Source organism: Lissotriton helveticus, chromosome 2_1 (assembly GCF_964261635.1).
Source record: "Lissotriton helveticus chromosome 2_1, aLisHel1.1, whole genome shotgun sequence".
Classification (NCBI taxonomy): Eukaryota; Metazoa; Chordata; class Amphibia; order Caudata; family Salamandridae; genus Lissotriton; species Lissotriton helveticus.
Window position 1 is genome coordinate 1,850,989,282 of NC_136059.1, and position 22,225 is coordinate 1,851,011,506.

At 43.8% G+C, this 22,225-nt stretch overlaps 1 protein-coding gene across 1 annotated transcript in view; it reads right to left on the reverse strand.

Annotated features, from left to right (window-relative positions):
* LOC144819957 (bifunctional heparan sulfate N-deacetylase/N-sulfotransferase 3) overlaps window positions 1–22,225 on the reverse strand; it is a 532,418-nt gene that overhangs the window by 12,860 nt on the left and 497,333 nt on the right. Inside the window, exon 12 of the mRNA XM_078677644.1 lies at window positions 17,258–17,360. Within this exon, the coding sequence (XP_078533770.1) occupies window positions 17,258–17,360 (103 nt within the window). The remainder of the gene's footprint in view (window positions 1–17,257; window positions 17,361–22,225) is intronic.

Sequence of the window (22,225 nt, forward strand, 5' to 3'; positions counted from 1 at the left end):
AATAACAGTGTATCAATGTCTAAGATTAGTGAACTGAGCAGGAGAGGATACTAACAGATCCAGAGGTGTGATCAGAATGGTTAGGAAAGCTGGAAAAATTGATGAGGGAATGGAAATCCTATAGACATCCACACACTGCTAAAATCACTCACCGAAAATCCACTGTAAAAAAATCATAAAAGGAGAGGGAACAGAAATTCCCAATCTACACTCAAGCAATATTCCATAGGCCAGTAGCTAAAAGAACATCTTATTCAGTGAAGAAGCAGCAGAAGAGCCAGTTTCAGCGAAATGCAGTGTGGAACTGTCACCGAGATAGAAGCCATTCCACATAAATGAAGAGATACTACATAATCACGATAAAGGAAGGTTGGGAAAATGAAAAGCGCTTGGCATACATCTGACACTCAAAGAAGACCTGTTGACACAATATCCCAAGTGATGGATAGTTATACTTTGTATTGCACAGCTTACATTCCCTATTTCTATGGAAACATACTACAAAGGAATTACTCTACAAAAACTGGAAGTAACATCTTAAAGATAAAATGATTGTACGGTGAAACTATTACCAAACTACTACTAGATTACTTAAGAGATTGGAAAAGGAAAACAGAACTGTGCTGCTATACAATAGCTTCACGCTAGACTGGGCGCAATTAACAGGTCCTCATTCTAAACCGAAGATCACAACTTAACCTGAATAAGGGAAAGGTCAACTGTATCTTGTATTCATATACCACACCTCTAGATTTAATTTCATCGCAACAAAAATAATTTGGCGGAAACCCGCAAATACAAAAATGAACCACCACATTACATCACTGACCAAAAAACTCAGGTTGTCATTTAGACCTGGCCAGATGGTAGTCAAACATGGGGGGGTTGGTGGAGGCCATACTTTGAATCCCCCAAAGGAGGGCCACCCGCTCCATTGAGAAATGCCATCCTACATATTTATTATTAATTTAATTGATAAAGCACACAAATCACCCCAGGAGGGGTATCTCCGCGCAAAGCAGGTTACAGGCTAAAGAAAACTAAGAATTAAAACAGCACTTTTAGGTATTTTCCTAAACTTAAAGTGATCAGTGCACAAGTAAATGTGCAATGGCAACTCATTCCAGTAAAGAGTGTGTTAGACCTGGCATCTTTTGGCATGGTTTCCCCTGTCTTTTTACCTCTGACATGCATCCCTCCGACTTTGATGCAGCACCTGCTTCAATGCTGTGGAATCCACACAGTGCAACTTAACATTTGATGCATCATTCCTAAGCATCGATTTTTTTCATCAACATGGCACCGCAGTAAGGAATCGAGGCAGTGTCCCCAAAAAGGATACATCACCTCCCCTGCAACAGTAAGGAACTGACACATTACCTCCCCTGCCTAGCAGTAAGGAACCAAAGCATCACCTCATCTATAGTGGTAAGGAACCGAGGCATCGCCTGATCATTCGGCGCCTCACCTCCCCTGCGCCTTGCATCATCTTTGATGATTTTTGCCGCATCTAAGGTACTTTGTCCTGATCAAGCACAACCATTGATTTTTAAGAACTACAATTTTGTTAAATCTTTGAAGATTCGTATCTTGACTTCTGTATGTTGGATTTTTCTCGTTTTGGTCTTTTATTATTCAAATGAATATTGGCTATTTTTCTAAGCTGGAGTGGAGTCCTTTTGTCCTATTTTCACTGTGTGTGTGTGGGTGTGCATGGGCATGTGTGTGTTTGTGTGTGTGTGTGTGTGGGTGTGTGTGTGTGTGTGTGTGTGTGTGTGTACACTTTACATATTGGCTCTGGGATACGCCTGACTGCTCTGTGCCAAGCTACTAAGGGGGTGAGCAGGGGTTATCTTAGATGTGTAACTTACTTACCCTGACTTGAGTGAGGCCCCCTACTTGGACAGGCTGCAAATCACTGCCAAATAGAGACCCCATTTCTAACAGTAGAACAAGGTATAAGAAAGACCTGCCCCCAGTTCAGGACTTTCTGACCTGTAGAATGGTAGGTAGGGCTTTTTCACTAGATCATAAAAGTCTGACTGGGCATTAATGGCTACGTTTGACAGAAAGGTAACTGGGGCATTTTCCAATCAAAGCTTTGAGTCAGGCACATATTTTAAAAGTAATTCTTTTCTGAACTGCTAGCCAATTCATGGGGCTTTCTGTCCTGAAAATGTGCCTGTCACAGCAGTTGTTACACTTTTGTCTATCACAGCTGAATGGTGAGCAGATCACCGTCTTAATGTGTCACAATTAATATTTTATTTTGCTTTTCTGAAATAACGCCCCAGAGTGTGTGTTTGTTTCGGAAAGCGCAAGAAAAATGTCCCAGGGCACAGGGAGTTCTTTCCTTGTGCATCAGGTACACTTTTCTACTTTTCTGCCTGGTGCAGTGACACTGAGGAAAACAAAAACATGATGGATGGAATGCCTAAATTAATATCAGCTACTGGTAATTTCTCAGAGCAGCATTCCAGTCCACAATTTCTTTACTCTCAATACCACCATAGACAGAAATCAGCCATATGCAAATCGGCCTCTTCAGAAGGGTCCAGCTTGTTTTCACGGGCACAATGACCATGGGACCCACCTCTCCTGGTGTTCCAGGAATCAGCTGCAGAAGCCTTGCCCTTTATTGAGTGAGGCATCCGCTACTGTGACAAGGCACATCTGTGACAGGCGGGCCGCCAGCTTAAGAATTTCTGACAATGGAACCAGCTGAGTCTCCACAGTTGGAAACCCGGTGCTTTCTCCACTTTTACACATGGCACAGAGTCAACAGGTGTAGAAGAGCAGGGGTCCTCCAATGTATGACACTACTCTGCCAAGCATTAAACAACCCACTCAGTTAGGAAATAACAGCACAAGACTGCAAAACAGACAGCTCACAGCTCAATTTCCTCTGAAGAAGGGAGTGAAGCAAGAGTGCTTTCTAGCATAAAATCTAGTAGCTTAGATATGTCCACCGATATAATGCGACTAGTTTGTGACTGTGATAAGACACATTTAAAGAGTATGTTAAGTAGTTGTCTTAAAGTGCTGCTTCACTCATAAATATGTTTATAAATTGGTCCTGCAGTTAGGAATTCAGATGAATAGTAATTTAGCTTAAAGATTATGCGCCCTATTCACAAAGGTAAATTCAAAAGTGAACGTTTACTTATGTGTACATTTACTGTAGCACATAGGTGCAAATCAACACATTTGTGCTACTCACCAGTTCTGAGTGTAGATTTACACTTAAGTGTAGACTTACATGTCTCCGCCACCCGAACACTGGTGGGGGGGAGTTGGAGACATCTAAGAGTGTAAACTCATTACTATTAACTTATCAAACAGGCAGAAACCTCCACCACAAGACCACAGCAGTACTACTTACCATATATGCCTCTGTGAACTGGTCTCAATAGCCTCGATTATGAGTTGCTCGGTATTTGCAGGGTCCAAACTCTGCACATTAGATTATCATTACCATGCAGAGACACCTCGCCAGTACCGAGCAATTACAAGTTAATTCCAGTGTAATGGGGAATAGCTTTAGGGACCTGATTTTACCAGGCACAATCCACTTGGTCTTTCCTATTCCACTGGGATTAATGCTCTCATTACCACCTGCTCTGGACAGGTGAAAGGTGTAAGATGGTAGGCAGATGCATGGCTGGTTTGGAAGAATGGGAAGGGTAGTGGTGGAAAGAGGGAAATGTTCTCCGGTTCATGCTACCCCTCTGCAGTTACAAAAGTTCTGGCATGGATGGGTACAGAGGCTTGGCTTCTAGGAGGACAACGTTTCAAGCTTTATCCGGCGTTAACCCCGTCGATGCTCATGATGGAGCGGTTCCGTCATGAGCATCGGTTGGGCTGTGCTGATGACTGAACCGCTCCATCATGAGCATAGCCCCTGGGGGAGCGCTCGCACTCCCCCCTGGGGCTACGATTTTGCCCAACAAACAGGGATGGCAGCGGAAGAGTTTTCACTGCCACCCCGACCCCCCCACGCTTCAACATGACGTCAGCCCGCACAGCACGCGCCAACGTCATCATGAAGTGCTAAACGCGCTGGAAACCATTTGTTTCCAGCGCGTCCAGGGAGAAGAGGTAGGTTTGGGCCTCCGGTGGGGCAGGGTGCCATTTCTTGGTGTCTTGAGGCATCGGGGGGAGGAAACAGTGTTTCCTCTACCCTGATGTCCCAATTCAGGGCATTCCTGGTGCACGATCGCGCACAGCGTTGCGATCGTGCACAGGAAGAGATCCCTAGGGCAAGGGTCGCTTCCTAAGGGGTACAAATAATTTTAGACTTTTCTGCCCCCCCTCCCCCCCCCCCGGGACTGATCAGCCGATTTTTGGCCGTTTGTGGACCCGGGGGGGGGGGGGGGCAGAAAAGCCCACTGGACGCCAGGGATTTGGTTTTTGTTTTATTTTGCACACAGGAAGAGACCCCTTGGGCAAGGGTCGCTTCCTAAGGGGGACAAATAATTTTAGACTTTTCTGCTCTCCCTCGGGACCAATCGGCCTATTTTTGGCCATTTGTTGACCCAGGGAGGGAGGGGGGCAGAAAAGCCCATTAGACACCAGGGATCTGTTTTTCTTGTGAAATTGGAAGCGACTCCTTGGGCAAGGGTCGCTTCCTAGGGGTCAAAATTTAAATCAGACTTTTCTGCCCCCTCCTTGGGACAGATCGGCTGTTTTTTTGGCCAATTCTCGACCCAGGGGGGCAGAAAAGCCCACTAGAGCCAGGAATTTGGTTTTTGACAAAACCGGAAGCGACCCCTTGGACAAGGGTCGCTTCCATGGCCCCTAAAATGTTATAAGTATATTCTGTCCCCTATGGGGGCAGATCAAGTTTTTTATTTGGCCTTTCTGCACCCAGGGGGGACAGAAAACCCCACTAGACACCAGGGATTTTTTTTTTAATGGAAGCGACGCCTTGGGCAAGGGTCGCTTCCAGGGGGCCAAATTTATTTCAAATTTATATTCTTCCCCTCCCTAGGGACAGATAGCCTGATTTTTGGTGTTTCTGGCCCCAGTGGGGGAGGGGCAGAAAAGCCCACTAGAGCCAGGGAATCATTTTTTTAAAATTGGAAGCAACCCCTTGGGCAAGGGTCGCTTCCAGGGGCCATATTTAAAAAAAAAGTGTATATTCTGCCCCCCCCCCGGAAGCAGATCGGTTTGTTTAATTGGTGGGGGGGCAGAAAATCCCACTAGTTTTAAATTTTAAATGGAAGCGACCCCTTGGGCAAGGGTTGCTTCCTTATGGGCCTAATTACTCTGTAAGACTTTTCTGCCCCCCCCCACCCCCCTGGGACAGATCACCTATATTTTTTGGGCATTTCTGGCCCATGGGGGGGGGGCAGGAAATCCCACTAGAGCCAGGGAATTAAATATAAATTAATTGGTTGCTTCCAGGGGACATATATTTGTTTATGTGTATTCAGCCTGTTTATTTGACCACATTTGTGTAGTGACATAGCCTGTTATAATGTGTATTTTTTTTATTTCTTGTGAATTGTAATGTTTTATTTCCCCCTGTTTGTTCTATTTCAAGGCTTTTGCTCTTTAGACACTGCAGGTTGCGGTTTCGTTACTGGTCGTTCTGCTGTTTGTGTAGTTGCATGTGTTTGGTAAGAGACTTTTTTTGTACAGTGTAAATGTGTTTTTGCAAAGTGTGTAATAATACCAGTATGTTTGACTTCTATTTTTTGAGTGTCTAAAATGTTTTGCATTTGTGCTTGATGTGTAATTTGTTTACTTTAGAGTAATTGGTTTTGTTCTTCTTTCTAGTGGGATATCGTTGATTTTTGCTGTGATTTTGCAGAATAGGTGCTGGTGAGTGTAGCTGTCCCTTGTAAGTGAATCGTACAGTTTTTGAGTATATAGATCTTTGTGATAAAGGCACCCATTTTTTTACTTACTTTGCACAGTGTTGGTTGTTGACTTGTTTGTACAGTCTCCTTTCTTAATAAGGATAATGGCTAGCTGCAGGATTACTGCTCAGCAGGTTGTTCGAATGCTTTTTGATTCTTCCTCTGACCATGGTCCAGAGACTGACTCTGATTCTGTGGCAGAGGTGGGAGGGGAAGATTCAGGCAGTGAGTTTTCTCTCCACATGGCATCATCCGATGATGAAGATACTCTCAGTGCAGATGAAGTTACTCTTGGTGCAGATGAAGTGCCTGTGTTAGAGGAGGACGTTGATGTGCCGATAGTGCGGCAAGAGGCATCTGGGCTTCAGCCTGGGGCAGCAAGGCTTCATGTTGGTATAGTGAGGCAAGAGGCATCTGGGCTGCAGCCTGGGGCTGCAAGACTTCCCGTTGGTATAGTGAGGCAAGAGGCAGCTGGGCTGCAGCCTGGGGCTGCAAGGCTTCCTGTTGAAAGTGCTGACCTCTGGGTTGCCCCAGGCATGGTGCAGCCAGCATTGCCAGACTTTACTGGTGTTCCAGGGTGTAGGGTGAATACTGAAAACTTTTTGCCAATACATTTTTTTCAGTTGTTTATGGATGATGTGTTTTTGGCAGAGATTGTTGAGCAGAATAATTTGTATGCCAAACAGTTTTTGAGGAACCGCACTGCCAGCCTTAAGCCCCACTCTAGAGCTACCCAGTGTACTCCCACAAATCTGGAAGAGATGAAAAAGTTCTGGGTTTAACTTTTTTGATGGGCTTGCTAAGGAAGCCATCAATGGTCTACTAGTCCCTTGATGGCAACTGCTATATTTGCGGCAGTCATGAGTCGTGATAGGTATTTGCTTCTGCTTTGGATGATGCATTTTGTCGATAATGGTTTAGCTTTGCCACAAGATCACCCTGATTGTGACCGTCTTTTTAAGATTCTGCCTGTCATTGATCACTTTGTTGGTCGATTTTCTGAGATCAATGCTCCAGGGAAAGAAATTGCAGTGGATGAGTCTTTGGTGTTGTTCAAGGGCCGCTTGGTTTTTAGGCAATACATTCCTAGTAAGAGGGCACGCTATGGAATTAAGCTGTATATGCTGTGTGACAGTGGGACTGGATATGTCTCTAATTTCAGGGTGTACACCGGTAAGGAATCCAGGATTAACCCCCCTGGTTGTCCGTCCACTTTTGGAGTGACTGAGAAAATTGTGTGGGAACTTGGTAGAGGATTTTTTAACAAAGGCTACCACTTATATGTAGATAACTTCTACACTGGTGTGCGGTTGTTCAGGGAATTGGCCAAAGTGGACACTGTTGCTTGTGGCACAATCCGCTGTAACCGTAAAGGTTTCCCAAAAGAACTTGTTTGTCAAAAGCTTGTACAGGGACAGTGCAGTGCATTGCGTTGTGAGGAGCTTCTAGCTGTGAAGTTTTCAGACAGGAGAGATGTCTACATGCTGACTACCATCCATGATGAAATCACTGAACCGTTGACTGTTTGGGGTCAGGCTGCTGAAGGGCGCAAACCTGTGTGCATTTTAGGCTATAATAGGCACATGGGTGGTGTTGACAGAGTAGATCAGAGGTTGGAACCTTACGCTGCTCATCCTAAGGCTTACATTTGGTACAAGAAGTTGGCTATCCATCTTTTCCACTTGGCAACCTTTAATGCTTTTGTTGTGTTCCAGGATTCTTGTCCTGAGTCAAAGATGACTTTTGTTAAGTTTCAGGAGTCTGTAATAGGCAGCCTTGTTTTAGTGGAACAGGCAAGTGTTCCTAGAGTTGGAGTGGTGGAGGATGTTGCTAGATTGAAAGCTCGCCACTTTCCTGATCACTTCCTCCCACACCCTCAAAAGACTTTCCCAGTAGGAGATGTAGAGTCTGATGGCAAAGAAGTATGCGGAAGGAGACTCGTGTGTACTGCCCCGAGTGTCCTTCTAACCCTGGGCTGTGTGTGCCTGCTTGTTTTAGAATGTATCACACGCAAAATAATTTTTGGGAGCATCCATGAGTGGTAAAGTGAACTGCCTGGCCTCTATTGTTTAATATTTTTTGTTCAGTTTCAAGGTTGGCATTTGTGTAGTGTATTTAGTTTCAGTTTTTGTGTTTGTAGATTTGTATCTATTTGCAATTTGTTTGTGTTTTCTTATTTATATAAAAAAAATTCCTAAATGTGATGGCGGTGTGCGTGGAGTGGTGCTTGTCTGGCGGTATGCGTGGTCTGGCGCTTGGCTGGCGGTGTGTTTGGATTGGCGCTTGGCTGGCGGTGTGTGTGGACTGGCGCTTGGCTGGTGGTGTGCGTGGACTGGTGCTCGGCTGGCGGTGTGTGAGTAGTAACTTGCTGCTGGTCACTACACACACTGCTAGCTGAACGCCACTCCATGCAATCCATCAGTTTGTGTAGTTGCTGTGTCAGGAATGTGGGCGTCTGAAAGTGATGGGCCCTTGAATGGCGCTGTCTGCTGGTGGGAGTGTTGTAATGTGATGGGCCCACGGCTGGCAGTGTGAATGTTTTATATGTGTCACACGTATGAAAGGTGTATGAATGGCCTGTAAAGAGGTTGGTGCCTTGTCGTGGCTTTACAGCTCACGAGCTGTGAGTCAATTGTTCCGTTTTTCGTCCTTTCAATTATTAACAGTGCATTTCATTTTTGTGAAATCACATGCTAATACAATTGTATATACTGAACCATCACTCACCCTCGTGCCAAATACGACCAGTATGTGTGTGTGTTTGAGGATTAGATGGCTTTGCAGTAATATTTGTATTTTTTGTCTTTCTGAAGAAGGGTGTACCTTATCCTTTTTGTGAATGTTGTGATGTGTTAGTTTCGTGCCTGGTGGTGTGAATGGTCTTGTGTGTATCACTTATGAAAGGTGTGTGAATGGCCTGTAAAGCGGTTGGTGCCTTGCAGTGTCTTTACAGCTCACGAGCTGCAAGTCACTGGTTCGTTTTTTTTGTCCATTTAATTGACAGTGCATTTCATTTTTGTGAAATCTTGTTAATAAAATTTTATATCCTGAACCATCACTCGCCCTCATGCCAAATCCAACCAGTATGTGTGTGTGTTTGAGGAATAGATGGCTGTGGAGGAATCTTTGTCTTTTTAGTCTCTCTGCCAAGGTGTACATTCCATTTAAGAATAACCTACCAACTGTAGATATTGTCGTAAACCCATGGGAGTACATGGTGATGTCTCTTTGGTGAATTCCAACAAGTTATTTTATCCACAATGTCCTGCAAACCTCAAAATGCCTGTCACATTTTCCTTGCAATATTGTGCCAAAAGTCTCACCCGGCAGAACTAAACAACTAATTTTGTCAAAATTATCTGGTTTTGCAAGGGGGTCACCTGGGTTTTTGGCTCCGTGCTTGGCGCCCATCTAGGGAAACCTACCAAACCCACATATTTCTGAAAAGTAGACACCCGGAGCTTCCAGGGAGGCATGGCCTATGTGGATCCCTCAGCGTTTCCGTACCCAGAATCCCTTGCAAACCTCAATTTTACCTGAAAATAATCACTTTTTTCACACATTTTTGTGTGGGAAAGTGTGGCATCACCGGGCTCACACAAATTTCCTACCACTCAGCGTTCCCCAAGGTCTCCTGATAAAAACGGTGCCTCATTTGTGTGGGAGGGCCAAGTACCTGCGACAGGCAAGAGCCTAAAAAGTAGTGAGGCGACATCAAATTCGTCTATCTCCAAACCACCTGATTTTGCAAGGAGGGTCACCTGGGTTTTAAGCCCCTTGCTTGGCGGCCATCTAGGGAAACCTACCAAACCTACACATTTCTGAAAACTAGACAGGCGGGGGCTTCCAGGGAGGTATGGCTTGCGTGGATCCCCCAGCGTTTCCTTACCCAGAATCCCATGCAAACCTCAATTTTACCTGAAAAAATCACTTTTTTCACACATTTATGTGTGGGAAAGTGTAGCATCACCGGGCTCACACTAATTTCCTACCACCCAGCGTTCCCCCAGCTCTCCCAATACAAATGGTGCCTCACTTGTGTTGGAGGCCCAAGTACCCACGACAGGGAAGGGCCCAAAACGTAGTGAGGAGACATCAAAATTGTCTAACTCCAAACCACCTAGTTTTGCAAGGGGGGTCACCTTGGTTTTTGGCCCGTGCTCAGCGGCCATCTAGGGAAACCTACCAAACCCACACATTTCTGAAAACTCGACACCCGGGGGCTTCCAAGGAGGCATGGTTGCCTGGATCCCCGAGCGTTTCCCTACCCAGAATCCCTTGCAAACCTTGATTTTAGCTGAAAATAATCACTTTTTTCAGACATTTTCGTGTGGGAAAGTGTGGCATCACTGGCCTCACACAGGTTTCCTACCACCCAGCATTTCCCCAGGTCGCCCGATAAAAATGGTTCCTCACTTGTGTGGGAGGCCCAAGTACCCGCGTCAGGCAAGTGCCCAAAACGTAGTGAGGCAACATCAAAATTGCCTATCTCCAAACCACCTATTTTTGCAAGGGGGGAGTTCACCTGGATTTTTGGCCCCGTGCCTTGGCGGCCATATAGGGAAACCTACCAAACCCACACATTTCTGAAAACTAGACACCCGGGGGCACTTTGCCAAAAAAGGGTCATTTTTCACTGCGAAATTGAGGTGTGAACACGTTGTGTTTTGCGCCATTTCCTGACGCAGGCACTAGGCCGACCCACACAAGTGATTTACCATTTTTCTTGTGAGACTTTGTTGAACAAGGGGTGGGTGGAAATTTCTGGATCCACAGAGATCCCAGAACTTTCCACCACAGAAATGTGGGGAAAATTTGTTTTTTTTAAACAATTTTTTAGGTGTGCAATGGATTCTGGGTAACAGAATCTGGTGGGAGACAGTCAAGTCACCCCATCCTGGATTCTCCTGGGTGTCTAGCTTTCAAAAATGTATAGGTTTGCTAGGTTTCCCTAGGTGCCGGCAGAGCTAGGGTTAAAAAACTACAGCTAGGCACTTTGACAAAAAAGGGTCATTTTTCACTGCGAAATTGCGGTGTGACCAAGTTGCGTTTTGTGCCGTTTCCTGGCACAGGCACTATGCCGACCCACACAAGTGAGGTACCGTTTTTCTCGTAAGACTTTGGGAAACGCAGGATAGGTGGAAATTTGTAGATGCACGCTGATTCCAGAACTTTCCACCACAGAAATGGGAGAAAATGTTTTGCAAGGGATTCTGGGTAACAAAACCTGGTGGGAGGCTGTCAAGTCACGCCATCCTGGATTTCCCTCGGTGTCTAATTTTCAAAAATGTAAAGGGTTTGCTAGGTTTCCCTAGGTGCCGGCAGAGCTAGTGTTCAAAAACGACAGCTAGGCACTTTGCCAAAAAAGGGTCATTTTTCACTGCGAAATTGAGGTGTGACCACGTTGCGTTTTGCGCCGTTTCCTGACGCAGGCACTAGGCCGACCCACACAATTGAGGTACCATTTTTCTTGTAAGACTTTGTTGAATAAGGGATGGGTGGAAATTTCTGGATCCACACAGATTCCAGAACTTTCCACCACAGAAATGTGGGGAAAATGTGTTTTCTTTTAACCATTTTTTGGGTTTGCAAGGGATTCTGGGTACCGGAACCTGGTGGGAGGCAGTCAAGTCACCCCATCCTGGATTTCCCTCTGTGTCAAGCTTTTAAAAATGTATAGGTTTGCTAGGTTTCCCTAGGTGCCGGCAGAGCTAGGGTTAAAAAACTACAGCTAGGCACTTTGTCAAAAAATGGCCATTTTTCACTGCGAAATTGAGGTGTGACCACGTTGAGTTTTGCGCCGTTCCCTGTCGCAGGCACTAGGCCGACCCACACAAGTGAGGTACCATTTTTCTCAGAAGACTTTGGGGAACACGGGGTGGGTGGAAATTTCTGGTCCACACAGATTCCAGAACTTTCCACTACAGAAATGTGAGGAAAATGTGTTTTCTTTGACAATTTTTTAGGTTTGCAAGGGATTCTGGGAAACAAAACCTGGAGGGAGGCTGTTAAGTCACCCCATCCTGGATTCTCCTGGGTGTCTAGTTTCAAAAATGTATACGTTTGCTAGGTTTCCCTAGGTGCCGGCAGAGCTAGGGTTTAAAAACTACAGCTAGGCACTTTGCCAAAAAAGGGTCATTTTTCACTGCGAAATTGAGGTGTGACCACGTTGTGTTTTGCGCCGTTCTCTGTCGCAGGCACTAGGCCGACCCACACAAGTGAGGTAACATGTTTCTCGTACGACTTTGGGGAACAGAAGGTGGTCAGAAAATTGTGGATCCACAAAGATTCAAGAACTTTCCATCACAGAAATGTGGGGATAATGTGTTTTTTGGACAATTGTTTAGGTTTGCAAGGGCTTCTGGGTAAAGGAACCTTGTGGGAGGCAGTCAAGTCACCCCACCCTGGATTACCCTGGGTATCTAGTTTTAAAAAATGTATAGGTTTGCTAGGTTTCCCTAGGTGCCGGCAGAGCTAGGGTTAAAAAAAACTACAGCTAGGCACTTTGCCATAAAAGGGTCATTTTTCACTGCGAAATTTGAGGTGTTACCACGTTGCGTTTTGCGCCATTTCCTGTCGCAGTCACTAGGCCGACCCACAGAAGTGAGGTACCATTTTTCTCGGAAGACTGTTGGGAACGTGGGGAGGATGGAAATTTGTGGATACACGGCAATTCCAGAACTTTCCACCACAGAAATGTAGGGAGAATTTGTTTTTTTGACAATTCTTTAGGTTTGCAAGGGATTCTGGGTAACACAACCTGGTGGGAGGTAGTGAGGTCACCCCATCCTGGATTTCCCTGGGTGTCTACTTTTCAAAAATGTATAGGTTTGCTAGGTTTCCCTAGGTGCCGGCAGAGCTAGGGTTCAAAAACTAAAGCTAGGCACTTTGGAAAAAAAAGGTCATTTTTCACTGCGGAATTGAGGTGTGACCACCTTGCGTTTGCGCCATTTCCTGTCACGGGCACTAAGCCGACCCACACAAGTGAGGTACCGTTTTTCTCATAAGGCTTTGGGGGACGTGGGGTGTGTAGAAATTTATGGATCCACGCAGATTCCAGAACTTTCCACCACAGAAATGTGGAGAAAATGTGGCATTTTTGACAATTATTTAGGTTTGCAAGGGATTCTGGGTAACAAAACCTGGTGGGAGGCAGTCATGTCACCCCATCCTGGATTCCCCTGGGTGTCTAGTTTTAAAAAATTTACAGGTTTGCTAAGTTTCCCTAGGTGCCGGCAGAGCTAGGGTTAAAAAACAACAGCTACACACTTCGCACAAAAAGGGTACATTTTCATTGTGAAAATGTGGTGTGTTCACGTTGGGTTTTGAGCCCTTTCCGGTCGTGGACACTATGCCTACCCACAGAACAGAGTTACCATTTTTATTGGGAGATTAAGGGTAATTCAGTTTTGTAAAGCAACTGTTATTACCTATTGATTTCTGATGCATTTCTGCCTTCCAAATGAAAGACATTGTGTAAAAAAGAAGTCATTTTGAAAAAAGGCCAATAATTCTCATGGTAGTATGAGTATTCCCAATTTTGAAAATGTACAAATATGTACAGTTTCTGTTCCCATTTCAGAAATACATAGGTGTCTCTCTTACCGATTTTTCCATGTATACATTTTCACACAATAATTGTTATATACCCGGTTCATAATAAAAAGCCACTGCAAATTGCTACTCAGCTTTTGACTCTGGGTTCGTCTGTTTCTTAGTGAACCGACAAGTCTTATATATACCCACAGCCAAGAAGGTCCAGTGGATGTAACAGTATATTGCTTTCAAAGAGTTGTCATAATTACATGAAGTTACAGGTGAAAACGTTGACACAAAAGGCTGTTTTTTTCAACTAATTTTCAATTTTTCCAATATTTAACTGTTAGTTTCTATAATGAAACCTTGATGGATCTACACAAATTACCCCTTGCTGAATTCAGAATTTAGCCTACTTTTCTAAAATGTATAGCTTTCCAGGATCCATTATTGCTTTCACACTCATTTGTACCATTAACTGGAAGGAGGTAGATAGCACAAAAAAATAGCAAAAATAGGCTATGTCCCAGAAAAATGCCAAAAACTGTGTAAAAAATGTTGGTTTTCTGACAAAAGTCTGTCATTGGCTAAAAGCTGGGAAAATTGTGATTTCAGCCCCACAAACCCTTTTTGATAACATTTGCAGGGAAAAACCCAGACGTTTTCATATGTAGCCCGTTTTTCCAATTTTTCCGAAAAAAACCAAAATGTTGCTGTATTTTGGCTAATTTCTGGGACCCCCCCAAGGGAATCCACGAACCGTGGGTACCTTTAGAATCCCCACGACATTCGAAGAAAAGGACGCAAAATTGGCGTGGATGCCTTATGTGAGCACTACCCCAAATAGCCAAAAAAAGGCTTAGCACAGGGGGGGAAAAGGCCTAGCAGCGAAGGTGTTAAATATCGGTCCTCCCACACATGCTAGGTAGATCCAGGCACTGAAACACCGGGCTAGTCGTTATCAGTTGCACCATGACCCCACCAGCAACACTGCTCTGACTGACTCGTAATTATAGGCACTGTGGCTTTAAAATGTAGAAAGGCATCTTAAAGAAAACATAAGAGCCAGGCTGTAGCAAAGTTTGTGTACATGCCGATATGTCTGTCTCTTTCTGTCTGTTGCAGTGCGTACAGTGCGTAGGCGTCACTTTTCTTGTTTTCTGCTTTATAAAGACATATTCTTATAAGAAACAGCTTGGGCATGAATAGAATATAAAATATGTGCCAATTGACTGTGTTACACTGAGCATGTTTCTTGCATTTCTTTGGCTAACGAATGCCCAATTATATATGAATGCTCGGCTTCTGTAGAGCAGTTGATGTCTGCGATAAGATCCCGAACACTGACTCATCAGCCGGGAGACGCACCAGCAGCAGGCGCCAAAAACACTAAAGCTCAAAGGACACCAGAACAATGCGCGCCAAAAATAGCTCTATCCATTCGTTCTTCATCTTTCAAGCACTAACATCTTCTTCTGCAGTCTTGAAGCATATTATCTATTTCCAGCCAGCAGCAACAAAAAAACATGCATCACTGGGAAAAGGCAAGCCTATTAAAACGATAAATTGAACTTTTATTTTTTGATATGCGCGTTCAGCAAAGCACAAACCTTACTTAAGAAGGGAGCGTACAGAAAAATGGAAAAGATAAAGCATAGTGAACAATAAAAAATAATTTGGGGAGAGCGTATTTTTGGGCTGACTGGAGTCTTAAATGGTTGAAGAGGTGGCACAGCTGTAGTTCACAACCTTAGACAGTGGTAATTGTCTGTTTGTCAATGAAAATTAAAGGCATATGCGGATTATTGCTGGAAATTTACCACCATTCTTTTACAAACCAAAAGTAAATTGAAAAACATAACACAATAATGTGCACACTTACATCCTAACCATACAACACAGCAAAACAATCAAAATGAAATGCAAAATTATATTCACATTACAATGTAACATCAAATGTCAATAATTCAGCGCAAAAATAGAGAGCAGCACATAAAGCAACAGGAAACATACCCAGCACAACAACTGCCATACAACAACACAATAAAAAATGATGTCGCAATACAGCAAAACAGAAAGCACAACAACAACCACAGTACAGCGTAATAACATCACAATGCAGTAATGGAGCACAAAAACAGAGCAGCACAAAAGTAGCGAAACACATCACCACAACAAAATGCTACACAATAAATAAGGAAAAAGGTTCTTGTAATGTATTGCCACCTCCAGAAACATGTTTTTGCAATAGCTTTACACTAAGAACTGCCTTAAATTATCACCAGGAGCATGAAATTGCACCAGCCAAAAATGTTTTGTAACTAGTACAAACATGACTTAACAGTATGAACCAGGATAAATGTAAGCGCCACCTTTCAACCAATGCCAATTCACTTGAATACATGTTCCAAAGTAACTTCACCCTCAACGAGCATTACTTTGAAAAGTAAGATGACTTGTACCAGCTCAGTCTACATAACAAAGTAAAACTGTTGCCACCAGAAAACAAGTGCAGAACTGCTGTTTGCCATAATCCAGCTTCTAGTGTATCAGTGCGTAATGTCCAGCTACATGGCCTCCCAGAATGCACATCGGTCCCCGCGAAGGGCATCCTACTTGGCGCAGCCTGCCTCCTTAAGGGCCTGAACGAATGGGACCATGATACCCCCACCATGATAGATTACCACATGGAATCCTTAATGATCTGCACCATATTCTAAACCAGCTGCATGAATGACAAAGCCATCAGGACCGGCACTGCTGCCTCTACGGCTGACAAGCTCACCAACTTTGGCTGCTCGCAGTACACTGGCAACCAGGACATCAGACTCAAAAATATTGGTGTGAAATTATATCTCATATTCAATTGCTCATGGGCATATCCAGGGCTGGACTGGCTACCGGTCAGTTTAGAAAGCTGCCGAGCTGCTGGCTGATTTCACTGCGGTGGGAGCTGATTTCGTTCATGGAGACCTGCGTGTACTTCGAAATAATTAATGCAAAACGAATTTCGTTTAGCACACGCAGGTCTCCATGAACGAAATCACCCCCCAGCTCAGCAGCATTCCAAACTGCCAGGTAGGCAGTCCGGCCCTGGGCATATCATTGCCGCTCCAGCCTTTAATGAGTTTTCCAGTGTGTGAAAAAAACAAAAAATTAAACTTTTTGTTGTATCATACATTTTGTATTTATACCATGGCACACATTTTATGCTGCTGTCACAGTATAATATTGAAATTGTATGTGAGTTCTGTGTAGGAGATTGAGGATGAGCCTGGTTGCTGAGTCATTGATGGTTTGTATAGTAAGTTGCTTGGTGGTCCTGGTGTAGAGGAGATTTCTCACAGTCCAGTTTCTTGGTGACAAGGGGATGAGTGACAATTTTTCTAGTGTTGTTTGGGTGCCATTTCAAGATCTTCCTCAACATTGTCAGGGTATGAAGCACAATGCAGTGGCAGCGTTGACACGTGCAGTCATGTGCAGTTTGCTGTCAATTATTCTGGTGTGTTAACGTCAAATGAAAAAAATGAGATTATTGGGAATATTACTACGACTGACAAATTGAGTTTACAAGTAACATACTACCTTTATATGGGTGCTTTGTCAGTGTTAAGTAATGAGTTTTAATTTGCTGTGAATATCACGAAATCACACATTTCCCAGTTTTATTTTGATTGTCTTCCTTCAACCTAAACTCTGGTTGTAAGGTTCACATGCCCTATCAATTTGTTGATTACTAATACTGTTGGTAATGTGTTAATTGATTATCCATTTAAAATATATGCTTTACAATCGTAGCTGTTTAGTAATCATTTTATTTACTCATTTTTACTGAATCTCTAAAAATACCATCTCACCTCTAGGTCCATTGGTGGGTATCGTCTACCTTTGCTTCTTCCGAGACATTTTGTTTTCCCTTCTTCCAACAGCTGGCACCAGAATCCTTTATGAGAATCGAACCTGAAAAATCCACAAACACTTTATGTGAACAAACTGTTCTAGAAGCCACCTTTCTATGTGATGCTCAAGAACAATACCTGGACATACATTAACATGTTCATGTTTTCTTCAAAGTTAAACCCAAGTTGAAATACACACCCTTCCATTAATTGGTCATGTTCTTGCTGTGTTGCCAGTTTTTGCCATTCTGTCATTTGTACAGATGCCTAACAGTGACAATAGCAAAAGGACAGAATAAATAAGAGATTTGCAGACTGACCGATGTGCAATGACATTGTGGGCCAAATCCACAAAGCTGTTTTTTTTACTCTGCCCAGAAAAAAAGCACAGTTTGTGCAATTGCTAATTATCAAAGAAAATATGCACACACATAAAATGTGATGCATGCCTACAGTTGTCTTGCGCCCATGCATCTAGCCCCAAAGGGAAATTTAGCACACATACCTCAGCTTTTCCGAGGAATCCTACATAGGCACAGGGCTAGCTGCAATGTAGGAAGGTAACAGAAATATTCACTGCCTACACTGAAGATCACAAACCCCACAGATCATGAAGTGCATGAGTGGTTTAGTTTACATTAGCATTCTCATCCTTAACTAATCGCTGGAAATGTAGATATAGGTTTGAGAGATGAGGGCCTCCTAGGACCCTAACATGCCACGTAGGTGGCTAATGAGAGAACCATTTGACAATAGTAGAGATTGCAGCTTTCTTATGTAGCTGGATCCGACTAAAACGCTGAGCTCTGCCCAGTCCTTCCCTGTTTACAGTTACTGATCGAGAATTTGGATCTAGTGCAGCGCTTTAAGTGGGCCGGGTCTCACCGGTGCTGAGCACTGGTAGATTTTTAAAGGGGGCCTCGAAACGGGTATCTATTGGGCTCTGGCACAGGCGGTCCGTTTTCATCCGGACTGCAGTGACAGCAGGCACATTGATGTGCGCGTGCTCACACTGCTCACTTCTCACTAGTGGAGAAGTTACTGCATGACTTCATGCCAGGTGAGCCTTGTAGGGGAAGGGAAATCCTTTAAAGAGAGTTATTATTTCTCTGGATTTCCCTTCTCTTTTTCAAACTCAGGAGCAGCAACATCGTCGTGGTGTCACCAGGATCTTAAGTGGAAGCTTTTTCAATACTATATACAAGCCATAATTGCTGCTTATTTATCTTATGCAACTAACAACCACAGAAAAAGGTAATAGTCCTGACTTGTAGGTATGGTGTTACTTGTTGTATCATATCTATCATATATTTGGATGCAATGACAGAAACAGCAAAGTCAGGCGGCACATTATGCTAAGAACAGATTTTTAGCTTGCATGTTTTTAAACCACGCCCTTAATTACATTGGCCACGCCCCTTGACACACTCCCTCTCCCCCAGTTTTTTCATCCCACTTAAAGCCCAGCCTACATGGTCACAAATAACACATGTGCACTTTTCCACCATGTGCCACATAATACAAACTCTCTTACACAGCGAAAAGAAGTTGTGCTCGAAACCCCTATTTATAATATGTCTTCTATTTTTTTCCAGATGCTCTGCACCGCTATAAAATTCCTTACAGGGTTTGCATCTACCCCAGGTCTTGGTATGCAGCTTCAAAAGAATGTATTTGGGTAATTTGATGAGGGTGAAGCCACAATGGTCCCCAAGCGCCAGCCGTCAATTCACCCTCCAGGGCTTTTCAGCTGGAGACTCACAAGCCACTCACTGCTCTCCAGGACCTCACCACGTTGACTCTTTAGACATTGATGGGCTAATTCCCTCACCGCTTCTCTCCCTCTGGGCCCCCCACCTATTCTCTCACACAAAGAAAACATTTTCAAGGTTGGCAGGTCTGAAAATGACGTGATATTTGACAATACTGTATAGATATTTATAGGTCTATTTACTGCTTTGACAAAAACCTTTACCGACCCAGATGCATGCACTTACCACATTCGCTTGCGGTACTATGAATAATTCAGCTTTTCTATAAAATGATTCCGATGGAAAAGACCAAAACGGTTGGTTTAGCCCATGCGGGAAACTTGTCAGCAAAAGCCTGTTCAGGAAGAAGGTAAATACAGAGGGCCTGTTGGGTGGAAAATTCTTAGGTTTCCGAAGGAAGTGCTAGATCCTGGTGCTTTATTTTTGCTGCTGCTGTCAGCATCCTTTCTGAAGAAATGCAATTGAACTAACCAACTGAAGCGTGTCTCAGTGTAACAATTCTCAGCTAACATATCACTTATTCTTGTAGTTCCGGATGTATTTCAAGCTCGTGCAGCTGTAAACGGGTGTATTTGATTTTGTGCTCAAATAAGAGTAAAATTTGCCGGAGAAAATAGAAGAAAGTCATGTTTTTTAATCAGCTGAATAGAACCTGCTGCTAATAAAAATTCGATATTATCCATCGAATTCATGAATACATTTGAAACTATTGCAGACACATTAAATCTTTGTATACAGTCAACTCTAAATATCTGTAGTCTTTGCTTTTTGTATTAAGCAGTGTAACAAATAATCCTATGTAGTTTTTCCATCAATATTTGTCATGTGCTGGAACATATTTTTCCATGTTGCTTGGTTTAGAGACAAAGTTCTTTCATTATTTAGAGGCATGTTTAATCCAATTTTCTGTGATGGGGTTGACCAAAGTTGAGAAATGTTGTACTTTGAGAATTTACAAAGTTTACTTTTAGTGTTTTTATCGTAAAAATCTAAACTTTCACAAAGTTAAAACATCCCAGAGAAGCCCTACAGTTTCGTAGCATTCCTTCCGTGTTATTGTGAGGTACCCATCTTCTTTTTGAGTGTTTTGTATCCATGTAGAGAATCATTAATAGTACCAGTGCTGGCATTGCAATAACGTTTCCAAAAAAGTGATAAATGGCACTATTGAATTATTCTCAACCACTGGTAATTACTCGGGGGTGCATCCTAGTTCATTATTACTTTGCACACCATGCCTCCTTAGTTTGGACCAAGCAAAATGCAAATAAGTCTTGCCCACTCCTCCAGCCACTGGCTGAGAGCTGTATCACGGCGCTCAGACCAATCACAACGCTGGTCAGGGGAGCCTGGCTGCGTGGGAGTCCAAGACGGAGGAGAGCAGGAAGGGAGACGGAGGAGGAGTGGTAGAACCCTCCTAAGTTCGTAATGACTGTTTGGTCGGGCCCTCTCGGGCCGCCCAAAACAGTCATGTGCACTTTTCCTGTTCTCCATGCAGGCTGCATTACAGCCTACATGAAGAACATGCCCAGCCCCTAGCTGAGTGCCGTGTCATGGTGCTCAGACCAATCACAGTTTAGCAGTGTTGTGATTGGTCAGAGGAGCCTTTGTGCTTTCCAATCAGAAAGCTATTGGTCAGGGAAGCCTGTCTGTGAGGTAGTCAGAGACAGAGGAGAGCAGGAGGGGAGACGCGGGACCCGGCATCAAGGTAAGTGTAATTTTGTTTATTTTGCATTGTGCCCCGCCCCCCCTGCCTGCCCTGCCACCCGCAAGCCATGCCAGCTGCCACTGAGTATAACTTGCCTCTAAAATTTGAAAGCTGGAATGAAAATGAAAATATATATCCAGAATTTCAAAGTGAGCACGGACTGCAGACATACTCCATTCAAATTAGCATGTCTGTAAAATGGCAAAACAACCATCTGTTTAATTCTGAATGTCAGCACTTTGCTTAAGACCTGGGGTCATATAAGGGAAACTTTTCATTGATTAGAAAAAAGGGACACAACCATATGCAACTTTGATGCAACTTGTGTGATAGGAAATGAAGAAAAGAATACATCCTCCACACAAGTTTTGTGTTAAGTAAAAATATAGGTGAAGCAGAGTTTGCACTTTGTTGCTGTGTTTACATAATAATAAAATGAGATAATGCATTTTGTCAAATTTTCAAATGTGAGACCCCCCGCCCCCCAAAAAATATATCCTGGTTGCCCAGTTTTATAATAGACGTAGAAGAGATAGTGCAAAATAAGTTTAATCTATGTTTCACAGATTGTTTATTAACCACTGAACTGCACAGGTAAAGGATTTCTAGGCTATAAATAGGCATTATATATTCGGCAGCGATTCCTCAATCCACCTACTCAGTTATTGCCCTAGTGCAAAACACTTTCTATGGAATGGAATAGAGAAAATTTTGAAAAATATGTTGCTCATTCAACAATTCATAAAGGGGGTGGTGATGGACAGAGCATCTGAATTAGGCAGAACACTCCTACCTAGTCAAGAGATCAGGGCTTGATCCATCACCGTTTTTTAGCTCACTGAACCAACCCAGTTCAGAACCTGGCCCAATGCACCATGGGAACAGGGCAGACCAAACTACCAAGCCAATTCTTTACTGGAAAGGAAACAAGCTTCCGGGGGACCGGTTTCTGGCATTACAGCCGTCTTCGGCCCGGCTTGCTTGAATCCTGATGGTGCAGTGAGCTAGGGACTCATGTCTGAGCATACCCTTCCACTCCTATAGTGGCCAAAACGATTCATAAAGGGGGTGGTGATGGACAGAGCATCTGAATTAAGCAGAACACTCCTACCCAGTCAAGAGATCAGGGCTTGATCCATCACCGTTTTTTTGCTCACTGAACCAACCCAGTTCAGAACCTGGCTACATGCAAATTAGTCTGTTCCTGGCCCAATGCACCATGGGAACAGGGCAGACCAAACTACCAAGCCAATTCTTTACTGGAAAGGAAACAAGCTTCCGGGGACCGGTTTCTGGCATTACAGCCGTCTTCGGCCCGGCTTGCTTGAATCCTGATGGTGCAGTGAGCTAGGAACTCATGTCTGAGCATACTCTTCCACTCCTATAGTGGCCAAAACGATTCATAAAGGGGGTGGTGATGGACAGAGCATCTGAATTAAGCAGAAC